A 21,855-nucleotide genomic window follows, 5' to 3' on the forward strand; every position below is an offset into this window, starting at 1 on the left:
CTCTGGAGCTAACCTGCTAAGCACTTTCTATAGAGGACTCCAACAGAAGTATCAACTTTCTCTTGACACTGCCAGCAATGGAGATTTCAGTTCAAAAACTGTGACACAGAGGAGAGCCCTCATCGAAAACTTAGCTGTAGCCAACAGCAACAACAACCCTGAGTATGACAGATCAAAGAAGACTATCATTAGTCATGAGTCAAGGGAGATTGCTGAGCTAAAAAGCATGGTAAGTCAACTTCTTAAATCTCAAAATAAGAATATACATACTTGTGATACTGCTGCAGGAAATGAATAAGATGGAAGATATGAAGACGATGGCAAATATTCTCAAGAAGAAGAAGTTAATTTCATGGGAGCTCAAGCATATCAGTGCCGATTCAGTCGAGCTTTCAACCACAAATTCAGGAATGCCAACTTCAACAATCTCTCATACAGGAGTCAGAGAGCTTAGAACCCCCAGAACAAACCTTATCCGCAGTAGCAGAGGAATTTTCCAAACAAGTTCCAAAACGGGAACTATGGAGGAGGAAATTTCCAACAAAGACCACCTTTCAATCCTCAACAGGCACAGACCAGCTCATTTAGAAGCAATCCTCTCCCAGCTAAGCAATCAAATGAAATAACTTGAACAGAACGTGATGCAGACATCTCAAGGCAATGAGAAGTCGATCAGGTAAATGGGAGTGAGGATCGATTGTATATACAGTGACTTGAATGGGAAGTTTGAATCTGTTACAACCCATGTCAAGAAATTGGAACTACAGATAGGTCAGACTGCATATTCAATGAAGAGGCAACCAGGAGTCCTGCCAAGAAGAGTGGAAGATAATCCAAAGAAGTTTTGTAATGCCATGACAACAGTCCCTGAAGAAGGACCAGACGCAGACTCTAAGGAGGAGTCGAAACCTGAACCTCTCATGAAGGATTCAAAAACCGAGTATGAGAGAAGCCAGATTATTCCGGTTAAGGTACCAAAACGTTTACCTGACCAAAGACTCAAAAAGTATAAGGATCTTCACTTTATCTATTTTTGGAATTGAATTTTCAGATTGTTTATGTGATTCTGGTGCTAATGTTAATTTTATGTCAAAATCTGTTGCTGAGAAACTTTGTATAGGATCATTTGTCCTATCTCCAGTAAGGATAATCTTTGGTGATTCATCTCAAAAAAGAACAAAAGAAATGAATCAGAACCTGCCATTGGTCATTGGAAGCAAAATCATCCCAGCTGATTTCCAAGTCCTAGAGATGGACAAGGAAAAAGAAAGACCTTTGATATTTGGTCGACCATTCTTAGCAACTGTAGGTGCTGTTATTGACCATGCATATCGCTGTTTAGTTTTCTTAAATGTGGACAGGAAAAAGTTCTATAGGACCACAGCGGATCAAGCTCCAAACGCAAGGACAAGCCCAAGCAGAAGGTCTCGGAAAACAAGAAGGAACTAAAAGCACTTGCCTTTAAGCACTTTGCAAATCAATATAGTGGTACCACCAGACATCAGCGAGGATAAGGAAGCAAACCTTGAAAGAATTGTGGAGAAGACGAAACATGTCTTCAAGGATGCAAAAATCCTTAAGAAGGAGAAGGACATTGTGATTCAAGATGAAGGAGATCCAAAGTTCAAGATCAAGAGGATTCCAAAGACTCTTATTTCAAGAGATCCTGCTTCTTATTCACAATCCTAAACCCCACCAAGAGTCTTGCTAAAAGACTTTAAACAAAATCGCATGAAGGGAGGCAACCCATTTGGTATGTTTTTCTTTAATATACTTTATTTTCTATTTGATGTTTTCCTTTTTATGCATTTCAGGCTTTCATAAAACCCTGAAAACCCGAAAACATTAAAAAAACCAGAAAATACAAAAGGATAAGGGGAAGAAACAGGAAACCAGAAGAAACCGTGAATTCTCGGAACCATTTTGCTGCGGCCGCGATCACTTCAGTTGCGGCCAGGCCATGTTTTTCCACGGCCCATGTCCCTCACCCGCGGCAAAACCATCATTTGCCGCGGCCGCGCACACCTGACCCATGGCTGAACTTCTTTTACTTCCCCACTTGTTTTTCCCAATTTCCTGCAAATTGGAATTTCAAAATTCTGATTTATTCCGGAATTAAACCAGGAAGTTCCCGAAACATCTATTATGTGTTAAACACGCCAATGTAAGTCCTTAAAAGATTTTAAAATATTTTTTTTTAGTAAAACCACCTTTTTATATGAAAAAGAGGATTTCAAAGATCAAAAGGCTCTTTTTCATCATCTTCTCCAACAAGCTTGGAGATTTTGAAAAAATGCCAGATTTCAAACTTGACAAATCTCTTTCAAATTTTCAAACCTGTTTCACTCTTTTTCGAAGGAGATTCCAAATCTATCATCACGTCACACTTTCATAAAGGTACTAGGTATCTGCCCGCGTCGCGCGGGCACAATCATTATATAAACCTTATTATAATTTGATTATTAAAATTCTTGTAACATATACATCACATTTTTATTTTCAATTTTTGCCAAGCGCGGACTTTATATATTAAAGAAATCGTATAATATTTTTATATTTGAGTTTATGAATAATAGTTAAATTGTATAATATTTTTTGTTAAACTTTCAGTACATATCATTTTTTAAGATGAACAACACTTATTTACAATAATAAAATGAAATTACACCATTAATATTAATTAAGTATAGAAAAAATTGTACTTTATATAATAAACAAAACAAAATTTAATAAATATTCCTTCAGAAAAAAAATTTCTATGTCTAAGCCTCTAAAAAGCTAGTATCACAATTATTATCACAATAAAATAATTATTTATAATCATCACAATTATATGTCATTTTATCACCAAGTAATGATTCTGATGAGGTTCTTTCTGTTATTGATTTTCATAATTATTATATTATAATTATAACAAAACATGACATATATATCCAACTAAATTAGCGGTGGTAAACATGACCGTTATTTTTCAAAACATTGCAAACACTACTATTGGTTGTCGTAACGGTGGTTTTCAATTTAAAGTAGTACCCGTTTATAACTCGTAATCAGATTCTATTCATTGTTAAGAATAACTGCATCTATTTTTGAAAAAATGTCTCCTTGCACGATGATTTCTGATTTAGGTATAGCATCTGATCGATCTTCTATTTGTGTTCAAGTTATCACGAGTGTCGAGGAAAGCCTAGGTGTTCACGGTATTCAGTGATCGTTTATATTCGTAGACGAACATGTAAGTATAAATTCAAAAATAGCATACTGTCTGAATCTTAATATATTATCAATACCATCATTATTTTGTAACTGAAAATCTAGGGTGATCGAATACGTGCATCGATTCCGAATCGTTTAGTAGACCATTATGAAGACATGATGTGTGATAAAGATTGGTACTTCATTGGCAACTTCAAAATTACTCCACACACGGGAACTTCGAGGATTACAGTCAATGGTCTCCATATCTGTATCGATGAGGATACTCATGTTGAGAAGACATCGCCTAAATCAGATGACCAGTTGTATTCATTTGCTAATTTTAGAAGTGTCCTTGACAAATCTCTGATGGAAAACATAGACGTTGGTATGTTTTCTTAGTATTTTATTATACTCAATTAGATTAATTAATACTCTACTTAATTATATGAATATATTGCTTTATGCTAGTTGATTTGATCGGAGGTATTATCAAAGTTTGTCAATTGGAACGTCAAGACCAATTTTGGATCGGAAATCAGAGAATCAACTCAAGTGTTCTAAAATTTACAATTAGAGATTTCGAGTAAGAATCCATTGATACAAAGAGTAATACATATATAAATCTTTACTATCATATTCTCGATGTTAAGGAAAATGATATATTAATTCTGGTTTTTAGGGGTGTCGACATCAATTGCATAGCGTGGGGAAGAGATGCTGAACATTTTGAGTCCTTATGGAAAAATACTCCTCGTCGCAAAATCGTTTTCTGTGTATTGAGATTTTGGGAGATGTGTCGATATGGAGGTTATTTCTCATTCTATCGACCAACCATATATCAATTTATATTTCTATCAATTGTAGCTAATATAATTTTCTATATTGTACAGATGAAATAAGTGTTTGTTCTGGTCGAGAATTCTCTAATATTGTTCGATCCTCCAATTCCTGAAGTCGAAAATTCTCATTTTATGTAAGCATTGTTCACCGTTATCATCTTGTAAATTTCCTAAACAAAATTGTTGAATATTCGACTCATTATTTATCTTGTTCTTGCAAGCTTGACTACACAGATGATTTTAACAACATTGAAGATGGCTACTTTTTTGATCACTCACCTATTTTTCCTAGCCATTGAATCTACCAATTTCAGTTGATGTTTTCATTTATTTTATTTGACAATTCTATTTGATTTTTTTCTCATTATTTTGAATTTTAAAACCCTTTAATTAGATGAAAGAATTATTATATGTAATAAATTAGAAAATATTAAGAAAACACATTAACAATATGATTGATATTGAAAACATTATTAATTACTAATAAATTTAGTAGATTAGGGCAATAACCGAGATATTCATAAATTATAGGGACTAACCTCTTGATCAACCAAGACCATCACAATTTATTTGTTAAAGGAAGAGTCGAATTTTGGTTACAACACGGAATTTTTGGCCCATAAGATGTATAAAAATTTTGGGCTCAGATGATATATAATTCAAGTGTAACATAATAAATCGTTTACATCAAACAGATTTAGAATCAAATCAGTTATTATATATGTTATTGACATACTTTTTAATAATCCAACACGTGATATTTTTTGACAGAACATTATTAAGAATAATGACATATGCCTGATTATCCATACCTTTTTTTTATTTACACTCCAATCGGTTAAGACACAATCGTTTATCGTTTACATGCGGTGTAGGCATTAATATTATCTATATAATCAAAAATGTTAAGTTTATTGTATATTGGAGATATACATCTACAAAATATTATAGATATACATATATCAAAAACTATAGATATCCATCAATTCAAATCTATCAGAAGTTGTCAGATTTTTTTTCAAAAACGCAATGAATACTTAGCCCTTTGAGTAGATCATAGTTTACAAATCAACTTTTCAAATCACCATACATCACCAAAAAGGACAAAATAATACAAAACCATTAATATACAAATTTATTCTAAACACTAAAGACAATGTAACGATATCATTCATAACATTCATAATATAAATAAGACATAATCATTCATAACATTCATAATATAAATAAGACATAATGCAGTATGCATAGAGTCAAACCGAAATAGTAGATTAAACAACAACTGATATCACTTAATAAGTATCATAATATAATATTTTTACAAACATTAAAATGAAAGATAAGGAATTGACATTCCATCGATGGTGCATTAGTTAAGGCGGTATCGCCTACAAAAAAAAAAAAAATCGATATGTTAGATCAATAAACCCTAAAAATCAACTAACAAAATATGTCAATAAAGAAAAAATAAATTTAATACTTACTTAGCCCTGAAATCGTCAATCTCGTCATCAACAGGATTACAAAGGAAATCAGAACAAGGAGGGTAAGAGCATAGGACAACCGAATTCTTATCAACACCTACCATTAATTTTACGAATCAGAATTAGAAGAATGCAATATTAGCTATTCTAAAATACTAAAAAAAAAGAAATAAAAACCTAGCTTGACCATTAGTCATCTTCCAAAACCTCAACACAAACACCACTGACTCACTTTGATTACGCTGATAAACACTATGCAGATTCTTAGCCAAATTCCCACGGGCGATACATGGCAATACACAATCTCTCCTAATTAATTAAAATAGAACAAAAAGGTTCTTCCAGTTTAGATGTCATAAAACCAAAACGATACATTATTTATTTTTTTTGCATAAACAAACAACATATAAATATAAACTCATAGATCTTACCCTGCATCAAGAAGTTCGAATCGAACATATGTTGCATTATCCTCATAAGCATCGCTGTTGATCTCACAGAGATCACCCATCTTCAACACGGTTCCCATTACATCTATATCGGATACAAAAAAAAAGTGACATTAACAAAACGATATATTATACTAAAATTGTCACAAAACTAACAGATGGTTACCAATATTACCAATTAAAAACTCAAAATCTAATCCGCGAGTCACAATATCAAAGAAGCGTGTGCAATTGAGATGCAAGTGTAAATTATGGGTTACTGGAGAGATAGGAATCACGACCGTATGAGATCCAAAAATAAACCGATATCTGTTTACGGTTATGCAAATCGAACCAATGGCCTTCTTAACAATGAATCGACGAACCCTAAACCAGTAACCTTGTTTAAGTACAGGTCCATGCAGAGCAATTTCATCGGGCATGACAGTTGCGGCGATACGATGACCCTAAGATTGATTTCGCATAAGATCAAGTGTAAAAATCCAAAAGAAAAATTGCTTTTAAAAAAAACCCTATGAAATATATAAAGAAATAACAACTACATAATGAAATACCTGATCGTCTGCGAGAATCATCTCGATTGTATCACCAAAGAAATTTACATTCTTCCAGAGTCGAATAACTTGCACACGAACTTCAGATATCAACAACATCAGACATTTTTTTTTTATCTGTCAAGAACACAAAAGGAAAAGTAAAAAAAAAAAAAAGGAAAGAGAACACATATATATACGCGTTACATTCTAGACAGTTATTTCCTTTTTCAACCCAATAAATTTATGGAAACATACAACATTGAATATGTATTATTAAAATAAAGATAAATTTATTTATAGGTTTTATTTTAAATGACAACAATTGTCTGTCAAAGGCGTCTTTTCATCCGTTAATATATTTTTTGAGACATTAGCAGCATGCAATATGAGAGAATAAAATCTGATTGCATCTAGTGTACTAAGCATACACGCAAGCGAAATACGCGAGCATACCGAGTCAAAAATAATCAAAAAATATAATAGTTTTTTCAGTATACAATCATCACACCAAGCTAATGAACGTAATTTTCCTGGACAATGTTTTTATAAAGCCAAAGAAACAGTTGGGGAGAAGAGTTACTTTGTTGTTTATTTTTAACAATGTATATGAGAAAATGGAGATATATATAACATCCAAATGAGAATAAATTATTATTTATTAATAATCGCAAAACAGTCTTGTAAATACATAAAAAAGTGTCTAACAAAACTAATAATATATATGGATTATCGATTTTGAATCATTCCAATCGGCCCAAACCATTAGACATCATCTGTATCCAGCCCATATAATCTCTCTCTAATCCTGAAATTTCAATAACAAAATCATGTAGATCTAAATATATGAAATTTTTTTTTTCATAAGTCAATTTAAACAACACATCGAAACATACTTACCTATTGCGCAAGGTTAAAACTTCATCAATAGGTGAATCAGTGATAAAACGGGATACACCATCATCATCATGATCCTTGATAGACACATTTTCTAAAACATATATATTGGAATATTGTTATGTTATATACAATGATTTTATAAATAACATATTGATGTATCATCAGAGAACATACCCCCATCAATTGCTACACACCAATCGGTTAACACACATATAGCAAAGGGACCTTCGTATTCTCTAGACTTATCTCTTATTTCAGTTGCCAACTCACCATGTGCAAAACACTCTAGCATATACTCCCTATATTTTGACAAAGAATGTAGTTAATAATTAATTAGTTAAACTTCTAAAACCTACAATTTGAGATATACTTACTCATCATCTATTATATTAAATCGAATTGATGATGTAGTCGTTCCATCCGGGTATGTAATAGTAAAATATCTAGCATCTTCAACGACTCCAATCAAATCTACGATTGTAATTAGTCAAAATAAAGACATTAGTGCGAACTATAGATTTTGCATTATAATAAGATACCAAAATATTCTTACCAATTAGATAATAATGAGCATCTGGGAATTCATAAATCGAGAGGAATGATGCAAAATTATAGAACGAATTATTTGTTAATGGTAAAGCTGGTGAGATCGTTGTTCCCTGTGTCAGTGTAATAATGTAATCGTGTTTTGTAATACTTTGGATATTAGTCCAGTTGTAAGGATTCAAAAGAAATCCAGTCAACATAAACCATCGATCTTCTTTGCATATTTGATTAAAATGCTCCATCATCTGATTGTTTACCCGAGCCTGAATTCTACAACCCTAGAAGTTTATACGATAACATTAGATCAACAAAAGAACAAATTAGTGTATGTTAAAACAATAAGCATAACCAATAATAAATATCACAAATAGCATTTTAAGTTAATGAAATTTACTCTTTCATCGACCAGAATGAAATTTAGACTTCGATTATCGTCCGAGTAATCCACCACCCATTTTTTGAGTATTTTCACTATAATTCGCCAGTCAGATCTTTGAGAGTCCAATTGACGAACAAAATCATAATCCGCCATTGCGTGATGCCTATCGTTTAGGGTTATGCAATTTAATCATATCAACGTTTATTGATAAGAAAAAATGTTTATATTAATCTATAACCAAAAATTAAGAATATTAACATTTCAGGATAGATATAGATAAGGAAACAATACTATCTTCGAATAAAATAAATAGATATATATATATATATATATTTATATATTGAGATTTTCTATTTTAAATTATTGAGATTTTACTATTTTAAATTATGTTAATATTCCATTTCTCATTGTTACCAATTCGTAAGATAGTTTACTATAAAACCATCTATATATTTTAAATGAAATTTTATTGCAATGAAAATTTACATTAGCTAAATCATAAAATCTGCATATATATATATATATATTTTAAAGACGGTGACTTGTTATCGTGTTCAAGAACGCGTAAATTCAACCAAGTAATGATTTCTTTAGTGAATAAACAAAAACAACTGTTTCTATATCCTTATTTTTTCTTTCATAGATGATACAAAATCGTATTATTTATAGAACATAGTGTTTAGTAGAACATGATAAAATCAATAACCAAAAACCATTAAAAAAACGATAATAAAGATAATAATACAAATATAATCTAATTGGTAAGAATATTTTGGTATCTTCTTATAATGCAAAATTTATATCAGACAAAACCATCTCGATAGTATTTCCGAAGAATTTTGAATGCTTCCAGAGTCTGACAACCTTGACAGATATTAACCACCCTGTTTTGTAAGTATCCAAACATACAACATCGACAACATCAGACATTTTAGAAACTTTTTTTTTATTCTTTTTGATGGAGAAATCTGAATAAATTTTATAAAGAGGAAAACTAAAAGTGATGTAGTATGAGAAAGTGTGTTAAATATGAAAAGGAGAGACTATGCAGTTGAATAGGCAGTTATTCTTTCTTATAAATTTATTTTCGTTTGAATTATTTTAAAAGAAAAAATTTGAACAGTTACCATTTAAAGCTCCTTACTGTCAAAACCAACAACAATCCACTAATTTATGTCAAAACACTTCCATATTGATATTGACCGATTTGTTCGTTTCACGTGTCAGAGAGAATATATTCCATGTTTTAAGTTTCACGAAATATACACGCAATCTCAATAAGTAAATATACTATTTTACTAAATATAAACTTTTGCTAAATTGCAACACTTTCCATAAAATAATATGATCTCTCTCTATAGCTTATGTTATTTGGACAATTTTATGTTTCAATATTTTAGGAAATGATATATTCATACAACATAATAACAAAAATGTCATTTATGTAGACTTATATGTTATAACTTTATGTATCTACTTGAGCAATTTTCCTTAAAATTTTATGAAACAGAAAACCTGGAAAGTCAAACGGTTAGTTGCAAACATAAAGTCGAATAATCTTCCCCATAAAAAATTGAAAAATGTGAAAATTGATTATTATTGCACACTTTATAAATACTGACTTGAGGGTTTCTTTTCAAAAAACTTTAAAATATTTTATAAGTAGCATTATCGTTTTCGAGAGAATTCATAAGAACATGGCGAATACAAACGAAAAAAAATTCGATGAAAATGGCTTGTTGATCATCAATCCCCCACCATTGGTAATGAGATTCGGTGTCGTGGAACCAAAGTCACCACCTTCACCAACAGATTCCGAGATAGAGCAAGAAGAATTATGGGAACAATTACATTTATTCACCGCATCAAATCAGAAAGCCAAACAGAACACTCCTCAGGTAATACATCCTATTCACTAAAGTTTGTTTTAATCATGTCTTACACAATGAATTTTAAAATCTGTATATTCTACTTATGGAGGACGACAAAGGCAACACATCTAATGAGACATCCCAATCAAGTTGCACAAAACGAAAACACGACCTGATTCCAGATCTGGAGATAGGGTTGAAGTGCATGCGTTGCGGTTTTGTGGAGACAGAAATTCGACACATGGATACCGCCGAATGGGTACGTGATCAGAAATATACTTAGATCTAAATTATGAAAAGTTGTCTAAAATCTATGTCATTGAGTCATTATAGTTTGTTATAAATTGCCCATTGAACTCTATGTTCTAGAAACAATTCATGTTTAAATATGATATTGAGTTAGTTCAAAGCTATATAATTTTACAAAAATCTAAATCGGATTGTTTGTGTCTGTGTTTAAAGGGAAAGGAGAAGAAACGTAAAAAGAGGAGGTCTGGAGTTTAATCAAGAACAATATCAGTTTCAAACCAATTTCATGTTTTTTTTTCCTGTTTGCAATGATCACTTTAAAGACAATATGTACTTGGTTTTATTTTCTAAAAACTATTAAGTTTATTTCGATGACATGATAATTTGGTTTTGAAGCAATCTCGATATTTACAACTACGTGACAATGTTCATCATATGACATGTCAATAGATGCCCAATAATATGCTACAGTTAAAGTTTGGTTAAAATATGTTATCGAATAGAGTTTGTCATTGGAATATCCGACTACAGTTAAAAATCAGAGATCAAACCATTAATACATCAGATCGAACTTAGTGAAAAATCGAAAAGCATTAAATCTATTAAAAACTATAAAACCGAACGTAATAGTCTCATACAAAAAAACCGAACGTAATGGTCTTATACAATAAAAATAACTAACATATTTCGAGATACATGTAGACAACATATCACAAAACAAAACACAGTAAAAAGAAATATCATATCTTGTCAAAAACCTCCTTGTAGACGACATTCAATGTTATGTTTTGTGGTTTGTTGTCTTTATCGGTGATCAATATCTTCAAACCTTCTCTTGATGTAACCCTCGATACAGCGACATAGAGTTGCCCATGAGTAAAAACCGGTCTTGGAAGATACAAACCAACCTTTTCGAGTGTCTGTCCTTGGCTTTTGTTTATAGTCATTGCAAAAGCTAATGTGATAGGAAACTGCTTGCGTCTCATCCTGAAAGGAAGTTTCATCTCCGAAGGAGAGAGGAGTATCCTAGGAATCAGTACCTTTTCACCAACCTTGCTACCTGTTATTATCTGAGCCTGGAGAACATAATTAGCCATCTTGATAATGATGAGTCTTGTGCCATTACACAACCTATTCTTAGGGTCGATATTTCTTAGAAGCATTACAGGAGTACCCTCTCTCAACTTCAGGACATGATTAGGGAAACCAGACATCTTGATACTATTTAAAAACTCCTCGGTATAAATCATATTGTTGGAATCACTTTATTCTTACTGGCTACACTCTCTGAGGGTACTTCAGATGCATCATTGTAATTGACAACTTCTTCAGTCGTATCAATGCTATCACAACTAAGATAGGTCCTTTCAACACCTGTTATATACAAAACAACTGTTGTATTATATAAATATAAACAAATAAACTAAGAGGAATTAAAACAAAATAAACATACCCGATAACTTTGAAAGCATATAATCATTTATCATATCTACATCATCGTTTCTTGGACTCAGTATGGCACGGTCTTGGAAAAATTTAGGATCAGTCTCTTTCGAAAACGAACTCCTATAAATTTCTTTGACGATCGTTTTTATAGGATCTTTACATTCTTTAATCAACAGATCATCAGGAATATCAGTCACGGCTTCACCACTTCCATCGTCATTTATCATACCATCACCAATGTCTAAGATCCACTTTGTAAAGGCAGCTTGTTCAAGCATCGCACGGCTATTATCTCCAGCTATAAGTCGCATGTTCTGTGTAAGTCTCAACACTCTACATTTGTACCACAGAGGTGACGAATTCAAAGTGGCCATAAGTATCTCTGTCTTCCCGGCATTTGGAATCACTGGCAATATTTGCCAAAAATCCCCTCCTAAAACAATGACCTTATCACCAAAGGGCTTATCAACTTCTAATATATCACGCATCGTTCTATCTAGGGTCTCGAAACAGTCTTTACTCATCATCAACGCCTCGTCCCATATAATGAGTTTAGCAATCTTTATCAGATCGGCAAGATTCGACTCCTTCTTGATTGAACAGAAGGTAAACTTATTAACCACAATAGGGATTGCAAATCTTGAATGCGCAGTTCCGCCTCCTTCTAATAACAACGCAGCAATCCCGCTCGATGCAACCTTAAAAACAACATCACCTTGGGAACGTAGAGCAGATCCTAATAGACTCCACAAATAAGTTTTACCAGTATCTCCAGAACCATAAACAAAGAACATACCTCCTTTGTTCTTATTTACTGCTTCTAGTATCTCATCATAAACACTTCTCTGTTCACTGGTTACAGTGGCTAACATCTTCTCGTTTCTTACTCTAAGAGTTTCGCGATTGTAATTCCTCTCATCCCGAATAAGAGGATTATCACGTGACTCCAGAGTAATATCTTCAGGAAACGGCATAGGTGTGAATTCTTTTAAGGATCTTCCACTTACACGTAAAAGAAGTTCTATTTCGACCAGAGTAAAGTCTTTAACTTGCTCCTGAGATAGACTAACAGCTACACAATTTCAAAAAAATTACAAAAGATAAATTAGCTATCAATATCTTAAAGATATATAATAACAACAACGCAAACAATAACTATACGACTTACTTTGATCCCTGGCGGCTTTTCTGTAATTATATATGATGTCATCTGATAATACCTGCCATGTAGCATCCCACTCTAGAAGGAATGGATATACTTTGAGTAGTGAGCAGGATCACAAAAAGACGACGGAGATAATTGGCAGAAAGCCACAAGCCGCCCTCATTGATGACCTCAATATATTCTTTGTCATCATTCAATAATCCATACGCATAGCAAGCGTCTTTGAACGAAGAATGTAGAACTTTGTTGACCGTTTTTATATCATCAAAACTATGTGGTCCTTTGACTAAATTAAGCAGAAGCCTTAAATAATACGCTTCACCTGCCCCAATGGATACGTACGTGATTCTACCAAGAGCAACTCTCCTTGATCGTGGCGTCCATATTCTCTTTAGGTTATTCCACACAAATCTCATAGGAAATTGCGCATAAGTTAACGTCCTCGCCAGTTCATACTTATCGTTGCACTCCATCCAAGCAATGAATTTTGACGTACCAACTGAGACACGATTAATAACCTCGTCACCTGGAGCATCCTCGTTGTATATGACCATTTGCTGATTTGGTAAATGAAAGGGTAGTTTAACTACAGAAACCGTGCGATGGTGAGTATGATTACAGAAAATTCTCCACGTAGACTCCGAAGGTGCTGCATACCTACATAGAAAGACATTATTAAATAATGGAAGATTGGAATTTTAAAGATATAAAATATGTGAACAAAATGTTTAAAACATACCTACAATTGAAGTGTTTCTTAATCTCGTTTTCTTTATCATCATTCTTGATAGTTGCACGAATATAGTCAGCACCTTTATGAATATACTTGAATAGATACTTTACTGATCGAGATTGTACACACCATTCGACGTTGATATGAGCCATATAAAGCAGTGTAAGACTCCTATTATAAGGAACCACAAATCCATTATCACATTCAATACCCTTTTTAACGATAACCTTCTTTCATTACGTCGCCTGTATATAGGATATCCAACATCATCTATTTTAGTGATCGGACTGTAAGGTTTTGGAAAATACTTTGTACATTTTCCTTCAGCCATGCAAACACTATCCTTATTCAAAGCACCACATGGTCCATGCATCATGACATCTCCTACTATCTCATACAGCGCTGGATCAATATCCTTGTCAGGAATCTCAGCACATATTATCTTATCAATGTCATCACCAGTTGGTAGCTTGTGACCAGATTCTAAAAAAAGAACGATGTGTGCATGAGGTAGCCCCCGTTTTTGAAACTCAATCGTGTAGATCGTTGCAACGAATAAATGGTAGTTTTTTAAAGATTAGTTAGCATGATCATCTAGCAATGTTATGGACATTATCTTGCTAAACGAAATAAGATACTTAGTTTAATAAAACATACCGGCTTTTACGACACCTAACACATTTTCTTTGGTGAGTCTGTGCATGAGATCATCTAGTTTCATCTTGAACACTCGCGTACATATATCTGGTCTATCCTCTTGCTTCAAGTTATGTCTTTTTAGGTGCCTGGTAATCTCAGGCCATTTGGGATTACACGTAAAGGTTATGAAAAGATCCGGAAAACCAAAATGCTGGCAAGTAGTCATCGCATCTAGATACTGTTGCACCATATACCTTGTACCACCAGTATAAGAAGAAGGTATAATAATACGTTTACCCTTGTCAGAAAGATCAGTGTCACCTTCATCAACAGTTTTCTTTATTTTGTCATAATTTTCGCAACGAATTTTAGACTGATTCATTGATATGAAACGTAGTCTATTAGTCTCAATCATCGTGTACGCATCCACTAAAAACTGCTGGAACAATCTTCCAGATAAAGGGATGATTGGTGACTCACCAACCCTCTCTTGTATGCGGTAAGCAAAAAACTCTCTCATAGTAATATGCAACCTTTTCCTCCCTTCGGTATCTACAATACCAATATCGATACCAAGTCTGAACCCGTCCTCACCATAGGGAAACAATAATGATATTGCAAAGGCAGATACGCAGGATGTAGTTCACTGATCCTTTTGAGATTCCCAGTTTTTTTACACTCGATGATGATATCACGTGCATCTACCTGACCATTGAAATCATCAGGTATCAATGCAGCAACTTCATTAGTAGCTGGTAGGTTCTCAGTCCTTCCATCACTTTTCCTGTCACACTTTAAAATTATCCTTAACCGGCTTGTATCATCGTTAGGATCAAACCTTTCTCGAACGTTTCGTAATGCATCCACATGTTTGTTATGTTTATCTAGCATATTTTTTATTTTCTCAACAACCTTCACTCGCAATTTATCAGCGGGTCCCGTTTTCCTATAAAATTTTTTAAATAAATTCTTATAACAGTTAGAACCACATAACATTTAATAACAATACATATATGTTTTAAAATTGATCTCAATGATTAAATTTAATATAAACCAAAAGAATAATAATCATACCCACAAGCAGCTATTCGGTTAGATGTTTCATTTGCGGTATCATATATATATAGCTGTAAAAAGGCTGGTTCTTTTCCAGGAGGTGGTAGCTACTCCCCTATAGAATGGTAGTTCTCCCCACTCATTTGGAAAATGTAAGGACCTTTCCCGTCGTTGATTTCTTTATTTATTTTTCCTCCAAGAGAAGTGAAAGAAAACATCATATTATACGCCCGGATAAACTCACGAAAGTGATCACGCAAATCACCATCATTATACATCAATGCTAATAAGGATTTCGGAGGGGTTTTAAGAAGTGGAAGAACGACTTCACCCTGACCACAACACATGGAGAATATAGGCTTCCCACGGCGATATCGTTTACCCAACCTCTCTCCATACCACATATAAGCCTTACAATTACCACATATATATATAGGATCACCATCGTCGTAATAACCTAATTAAAATAATATTCATTACTTAGTATTAATTACACAGTAGTTGTATATTATGTATTGAATGAAATATATTAGTACAATGAAAACCATAACCTCCATCTTTCAGATCAGGACTAACTGATTCCAATAAATCTGTTCTAATAACAACGGTCTCTGTTGCATCCTCATCACAAAAATCAGAGGTTTTAGCACGTTTTTTGGGTCTTCCTTTCTTTTTATTACCAGGCCTCGGTTTTCCCACATCATCACTTTCCGACATAGAGTCTTCATCATAATCCATATCGGACTCAGAATCAGTAGCAATAAAGCAAGCAAAGTCTTCGGTGTTGATAGAAGTAGCCAAAAGATCTGTTTGTTTATTTAACGGAAAAAATAATAACTGTAAATCAGGCATATAATTATTAATAAACATTGTAATTACGAAAAAGAAGATCAAACCAATAGCTTCTTTTCTTTCTCTCCTCTCACGCATGCTATGCATTCGTCTCTGCTGTGCATTACGAATTCCCGGGGGTGTTAGATCAGGAACTTCATTGATATTGTAACGGAACAAACCTCCAAGTTGGTCTATATCGGTTACACTGGTAGGAGCATATCGTGCGTTCTTAGCATTACCACCTACAAATTCCAGTTAATAGTAAGCAAATTTATAACACGTAAATGTTTTAAAAATATAATTTACTTAAAATAACACCTTTATTTGGAGCAATCGATGAAGATGAACCTTTTTTCTGGTGAACAGCACGAACAAAAAAAAATGTGTGATCTAAATACACAATCATTAACAAACTATATATATGAAATATTATATTGCGCGATAATGCAAAATATATATTTTAGCTTCTCATAATAAATTAAGATTTTGGTAATAAAAAGAATTTTAAAATAGAAAACCGCACGATAATGTTAACATTACTTATTCTTCGCGATAATATGCCTATCTTCTCTAATGCACCATAATACTCCAATATCGAAAATTTACATTTTTCGTGATAATGTTAAAATACTATTGAAATACTTCTACATTACAATAACGCGGATCTATAAATAATTATTTATTATTCCAAAAATATGCAGAGTTAATCCTAAAAATATACCTCAACATTACAACAAATATATTATCCTAATGTTTTTACGAAAACCGAAAAGACTATCGTTATATTTCTTAGAAATTGAATATTCTCCCAAAAATATGGTTATTTAACATATCATCCAATAAATTATATAACATATTTTTTTTTTCGTGGACAATTATACTACAATTTGTTACGCAGGCGTTTTGGGGATAACTATGAACATCGAAATCCAAACACGAAAACAATAATTAAACAATCTTATTTTCATACACTGCGTCAAAAGTCAAATTTTATTCAAATCACATACGATGTTTAACACAAACCACAAAACCTAAAAATAAAAATTGATATAAAATAATTCTTAAAACATTAGCACGGAACTCGTAACATCAGGGTCTAACGACTGGATATCAACTCTCGAAACTGATAGACCTCGAAGCATGGCGAATTCAGAATAACTTGTGTGCAATCATACGACGTAGTTGCCAAGAAACATCCTGTATTATCGAACAAACGAAAATCAAATCATATTTATCGCATATACTTTACAACCATCTCATATCCAAAATAAAAAATATACCTTGTCGAACAATTATCTTCGCAAAACGAATGATGCAAATAATGACATCTTGTTTACATCCACCCAACTCAAGAAGAAAAGTTTCAGCATAATCACCTTTCAAAAAACATGATAAACGTCGGTTCCTAAAGTTTCCCACCAAACAAATATCAGTCTGAGTTAAACTTAAAAATTCGTTTTTTAAATTCTATTAACATAAAATAGGTTACCTTTCGTTTTCGAGATCGAATCTTATTATAGGCTGTCTAGAGTATCCTAAGGATCCAATTCTATCGTGAGAGTTTCCAACGTTGACAACCTTACCGATTAAATCTGTTTTAAAAAAAAAATGAATATCAAATAATCAATATAGTAATTGCATGACAAATCGGTAATGAAAAATACACAGAATACTCACCCACACAGTAGTTAAAATCAATAGTCCCATTCATAATATCTTCGAAAATAACGAACGAAAAATAACCATTAATATCTAAAGTATAAGAGCTTGCACATGTTGTATCACTGGCAAGTTGGATCATATAAGGATGTGTACTTGGCTTAAATTCACCAGTAAGAGGCAATAGATTAAAATTTATTAGAAGAACCCAATCACCCTCGTTACATATCCTCGAATACTTATCATAAAACTCAATCGGTGCAGTTACATAAATCTTCTGTCCATGAGAAGTATGGAATCAAACATTCAGACATTTATCATTACAAAACCTAAAATATAATCATGAAATTGATGTGTTATACCTTCCAATCCCCCATTATGAAGTCTAACGTGCGGTCACATTCAGGAAATCTTATAAATTTATGTAAGACTTTCAACTTAGTCTTCCATATATGCTTGGTAGGATCGAGTTCGGAAATTCCAAACAGATTTTGATCATATTTTTTATATACGGCGGCGATAGATAGTAAATAAGCCATTTAGGTTAAACGCAAACCTAGAGCCTCAAAACAATTACAACGATTACGTCCAAAGGTAACTTAAATAAACATAGCAGAGACAATACTTAAACCAAACTTTTGTTTCTTATTTATATAATTTAAAATAAAAGGACATATCGAATATTTTACATTTTTGAGATACCTTAATGCTTATTTTACATTTTTAGGATAACATACGACCTTGATAGAAATTTTATTATGGTCACAGGGATACCGTTTCCGATTTGTATTAGGGTTTCCGATTTGTATTAGGGATCTATTATAATATATTATTATAATTATAACAATTTTCCAATTGGTATTAGGAATATATCGGAGGTGAGCCATTTGCATCGTTATATATAAAAATGATGTATTAGCATTACCGAGTTATATATGACGACTACTTTTTAGGTTTTATAGGCACTACATCATGTAGATCGCTGCTTGTCTTTTAGCAATAAAAAACATGACTTACACCAATGTCTCCGATATAACTCCATCAAATCAACTACGCCGTATTCGTGTGAAAATACTGCGTATGTTCGAGCACATCGGTGAACCTGATAACACTTTAGATTTGGTGTTGGTTGATAAAAAGGTATTCCGGTGACTTTCTATTTTTCGTGCATATCACGTTTCTGATATACATATTTTTGTTTTTTTAGGGTGATAAAATACATGGATCAATATCAAAAGGGTTTATAGACAGTTTTACATCAGAAGTGAAGCAAGGAGATTCAATTATTTTGTACCGTTTTGGTGTAGTCCCTGTCATCGGAGACTTGAGGCCGACGTTGCACAATTATAAAATAATATGGAATTCTCAAACTTATTTTTCAAAGATCCCTTTCTATGATAACAACAACTACCTAAGTATCGTTGAATTTGGTAACATACACAACAATCTTCGAGACCCATTGTTTTTCGTTGGTATGACTTTAGATAAATTAATAAATAATAACAAAAAATTATATGCTATTTTATATCTATAAACTTTCTCAATGACTAACTAATCTTTTTATTAGATATAATTGGACACGTCGCAGTGATTGGGACATTTAGTCACAAATCCTCCAAGAGCCAAAGAAAGTGGGGTAATGTTTACATGGAACTCCGTAACGAATCGTAAGTTATTAAAATATGTTTCTCAATTATAATCACTGTAATTTTCAAAATTAACATTTGTGTTATACGTTTCGTGCAACTGTTCAAATTTGCACATGGTTGGGCAGCGATAACTGCATATGATTGTACTGAAATTTTACTAAACCTTAACCTACCCGAAGTCGAGAGAATGCGGACAACAATCACGGAATCAGACGATGGTGTTATATTAAGTTTTTGAATAGTTTCTTTTTTCGTATGTTTGGTTTTCTTTTTTATTTATGTTTTCATCATTTGACTCAATAAACGATGGTACGATATCAAAATTCTCCTCATATTATTCTTTTCGTATACATTACTTTCTTCAATTTCTAAAATATATGTTTATTATATATATACATATTTTTTTCCTAGTAAAATATTAAAATACTTTTAAATCAACAACGGTATCAATGGACTATGAACACAATTTTGCATTGAAAACAAAAAGTGACACTCTTTGTAAATCAAAAACAATACGCTAAAATGAGAGGCTATGCGAAACAGGTGAAGTTTATGGATATTGAATAATTTATTTATTACAATAAAAATAAAAAATAGCTATGTTGTTCAAGTACACAACCTATAAAAACGGAATAAAAATTTAATATCTCCTACGGATACTGATCTTCATATCCATCATCCAAAGGGGTAAAATCAACTGACAATATTATAAAATCATAAAATAGATGTAAATAGAATACATATACAGGATATAACATCAAAGATGGAATTTACATACCTCATCTTTGCTATTGCCACTTCTGGAGTAGGAGGATCTTCGAGAATATCAGATATGAATCTTTCCGATTCAACTCATCTAATTACATATACATATTCAGTATGCATGTGGAAACAATAAATTTATTAAACTTCTGATTAATTGCCGTATTGAATAGATATTAATAATTAATTTACGTACCTCTCCACCTATTAAAAGAGAAAAATCGCAATACAATAATATGCCTTGAAGACCTATCACGATTCGTCCAAAGTTCTTCAAATTTTATTGCCAAGTTATCCCAAGCAATACATTTCAAGGAATTTCCACTGTATATGTTTACACCAACATATTTTAATGTATCAAGAAACCCAAGTCTGACACCAGATACTCTGAGGATAAGTTGTACTTACCCGAGATCTTCGAGTACAAAACGAATAAGTGGACGTTCTGTGGGTGTATCCGATGTATCGGACATATGAACTCCTCTTTGAAGTTTCTGAACAAAAGTGACAACCCCGAGAAGATCAACTGCAAAATCAAACAACTAAGTTAGAAAAAATTCATTTCTCAGTTAATGAGATAAACCAAGATAATAACATGCATGTAAGATACTTACCAAGATATCGTTCTGTTTGAATCGACGCAAGCAAAATATCTATGAATGGACAGAAAGAGTATATTTCTCTGGAAGACTTCGGATCGGTTTTCGCAGTGATTGTATCCTCGTTGATACGTATATGACAGTCGATTGATGATATACTTGGATGTGGTAATCTGTCGGTAACTGCAAAATTACCAAGAAAATACCACTCTCCTTCGAGCAACACATCCTCGAATTTGTCAAGTATTTCAAATGGCATGGTACACAGGATGCGATTGTCCTACACAGTTTTAGTAAAAAAGAATCAATAAATGATTACATTTCAAAAACATGAACAGGGATAATCTTTTAAAATCTCATAAACTTACAAATTCATCAGCGAGGACTAACATCCGATTAGGGCAACCAATGAGAGTAAAATCATAATAATTTCTAACTACTTGGACACAAATACGTTGCCCGCTGTTTGTCTTCTGAAGTTCAGACACTCTATTACATGGAGACATTCGTTGTTTTTATTTAGTTTGGAGATGAAAAATGACAAAAATGAACGTTTCTTTTTATAAGACGGAGACAATGAACGGTTATGTTTTAAAACGCGTGTTTAAAATACTTTAGAAATGACGGTTATGCTTTTAAAGGCGGGTTTTATATACTTAAGCAACGATTCGTCAAAACTAACAAAATTAAATGAAAATTTCTAACTAAAATTAACTATTTTTTATAACTAAAAAAATACGATAAATATATATAAGATCCATTTTTACATAAAAGTTTATTTTATTATTTTATGATAAGGTAAATTTCCCTTCGGAGTTACAACGGATAAAATGATGGTATATTCGTTGGAAATATTCCAAAAATA

At 32.6% G+C, this 21,855-nt stretch overlaps 1 protein-coding gene across 1 annotated transcript; it reads right to left on the minus strand.

Annotated features, from left to right (window-relative positions):
• Positions 1-11,188: 11,188 nt before the first annotated feature.
• LOC112084575 lies at positions 11,189-21,249 on the minus strand. Its single transcript, XM_024153724.1, has 12 exons — positions 21,006-21,249; positions 20,800-20,917; positions 20,588-20,595; positions 16,384-16,563; positions 16,039-16,293; positions 14,450-14,983; positions 14,020-14,275; positions 13,799-13,963; positions 13,115-13,716; positions 11,902-12,966; positions 11,770-11,822; positions 11,189-11,632 (listed from the first exon to the last, which is right to left on the minus strand). Exons 1-12 carry the CDS (start codon positions 21,247-21,249, stop codon positions 11,189-11,191), a joined length of 3,924 nt encoding a protein of 1,307 aa, XP_024009492.1.
• Between the last annotated feature and the right edge of the window lie 606 nt (positions 21,250-21,855).

This window comes from Eutrema salsugineum, unplaced genomic scaffold (genome assembly GCF_000478725.1).
Source record: "Eutrema salsugineum unplaced genomic scaffold, Eutsalg1_0 scaffold_4, whole genome shotgun sequence".
Lineage (NCBI taxonomy): Eukaryota > Viridiplantae > Streptophyta > Magnoliopsida > Brassicales > Brassicaceae > Eutrema > Eutrema salsugineum.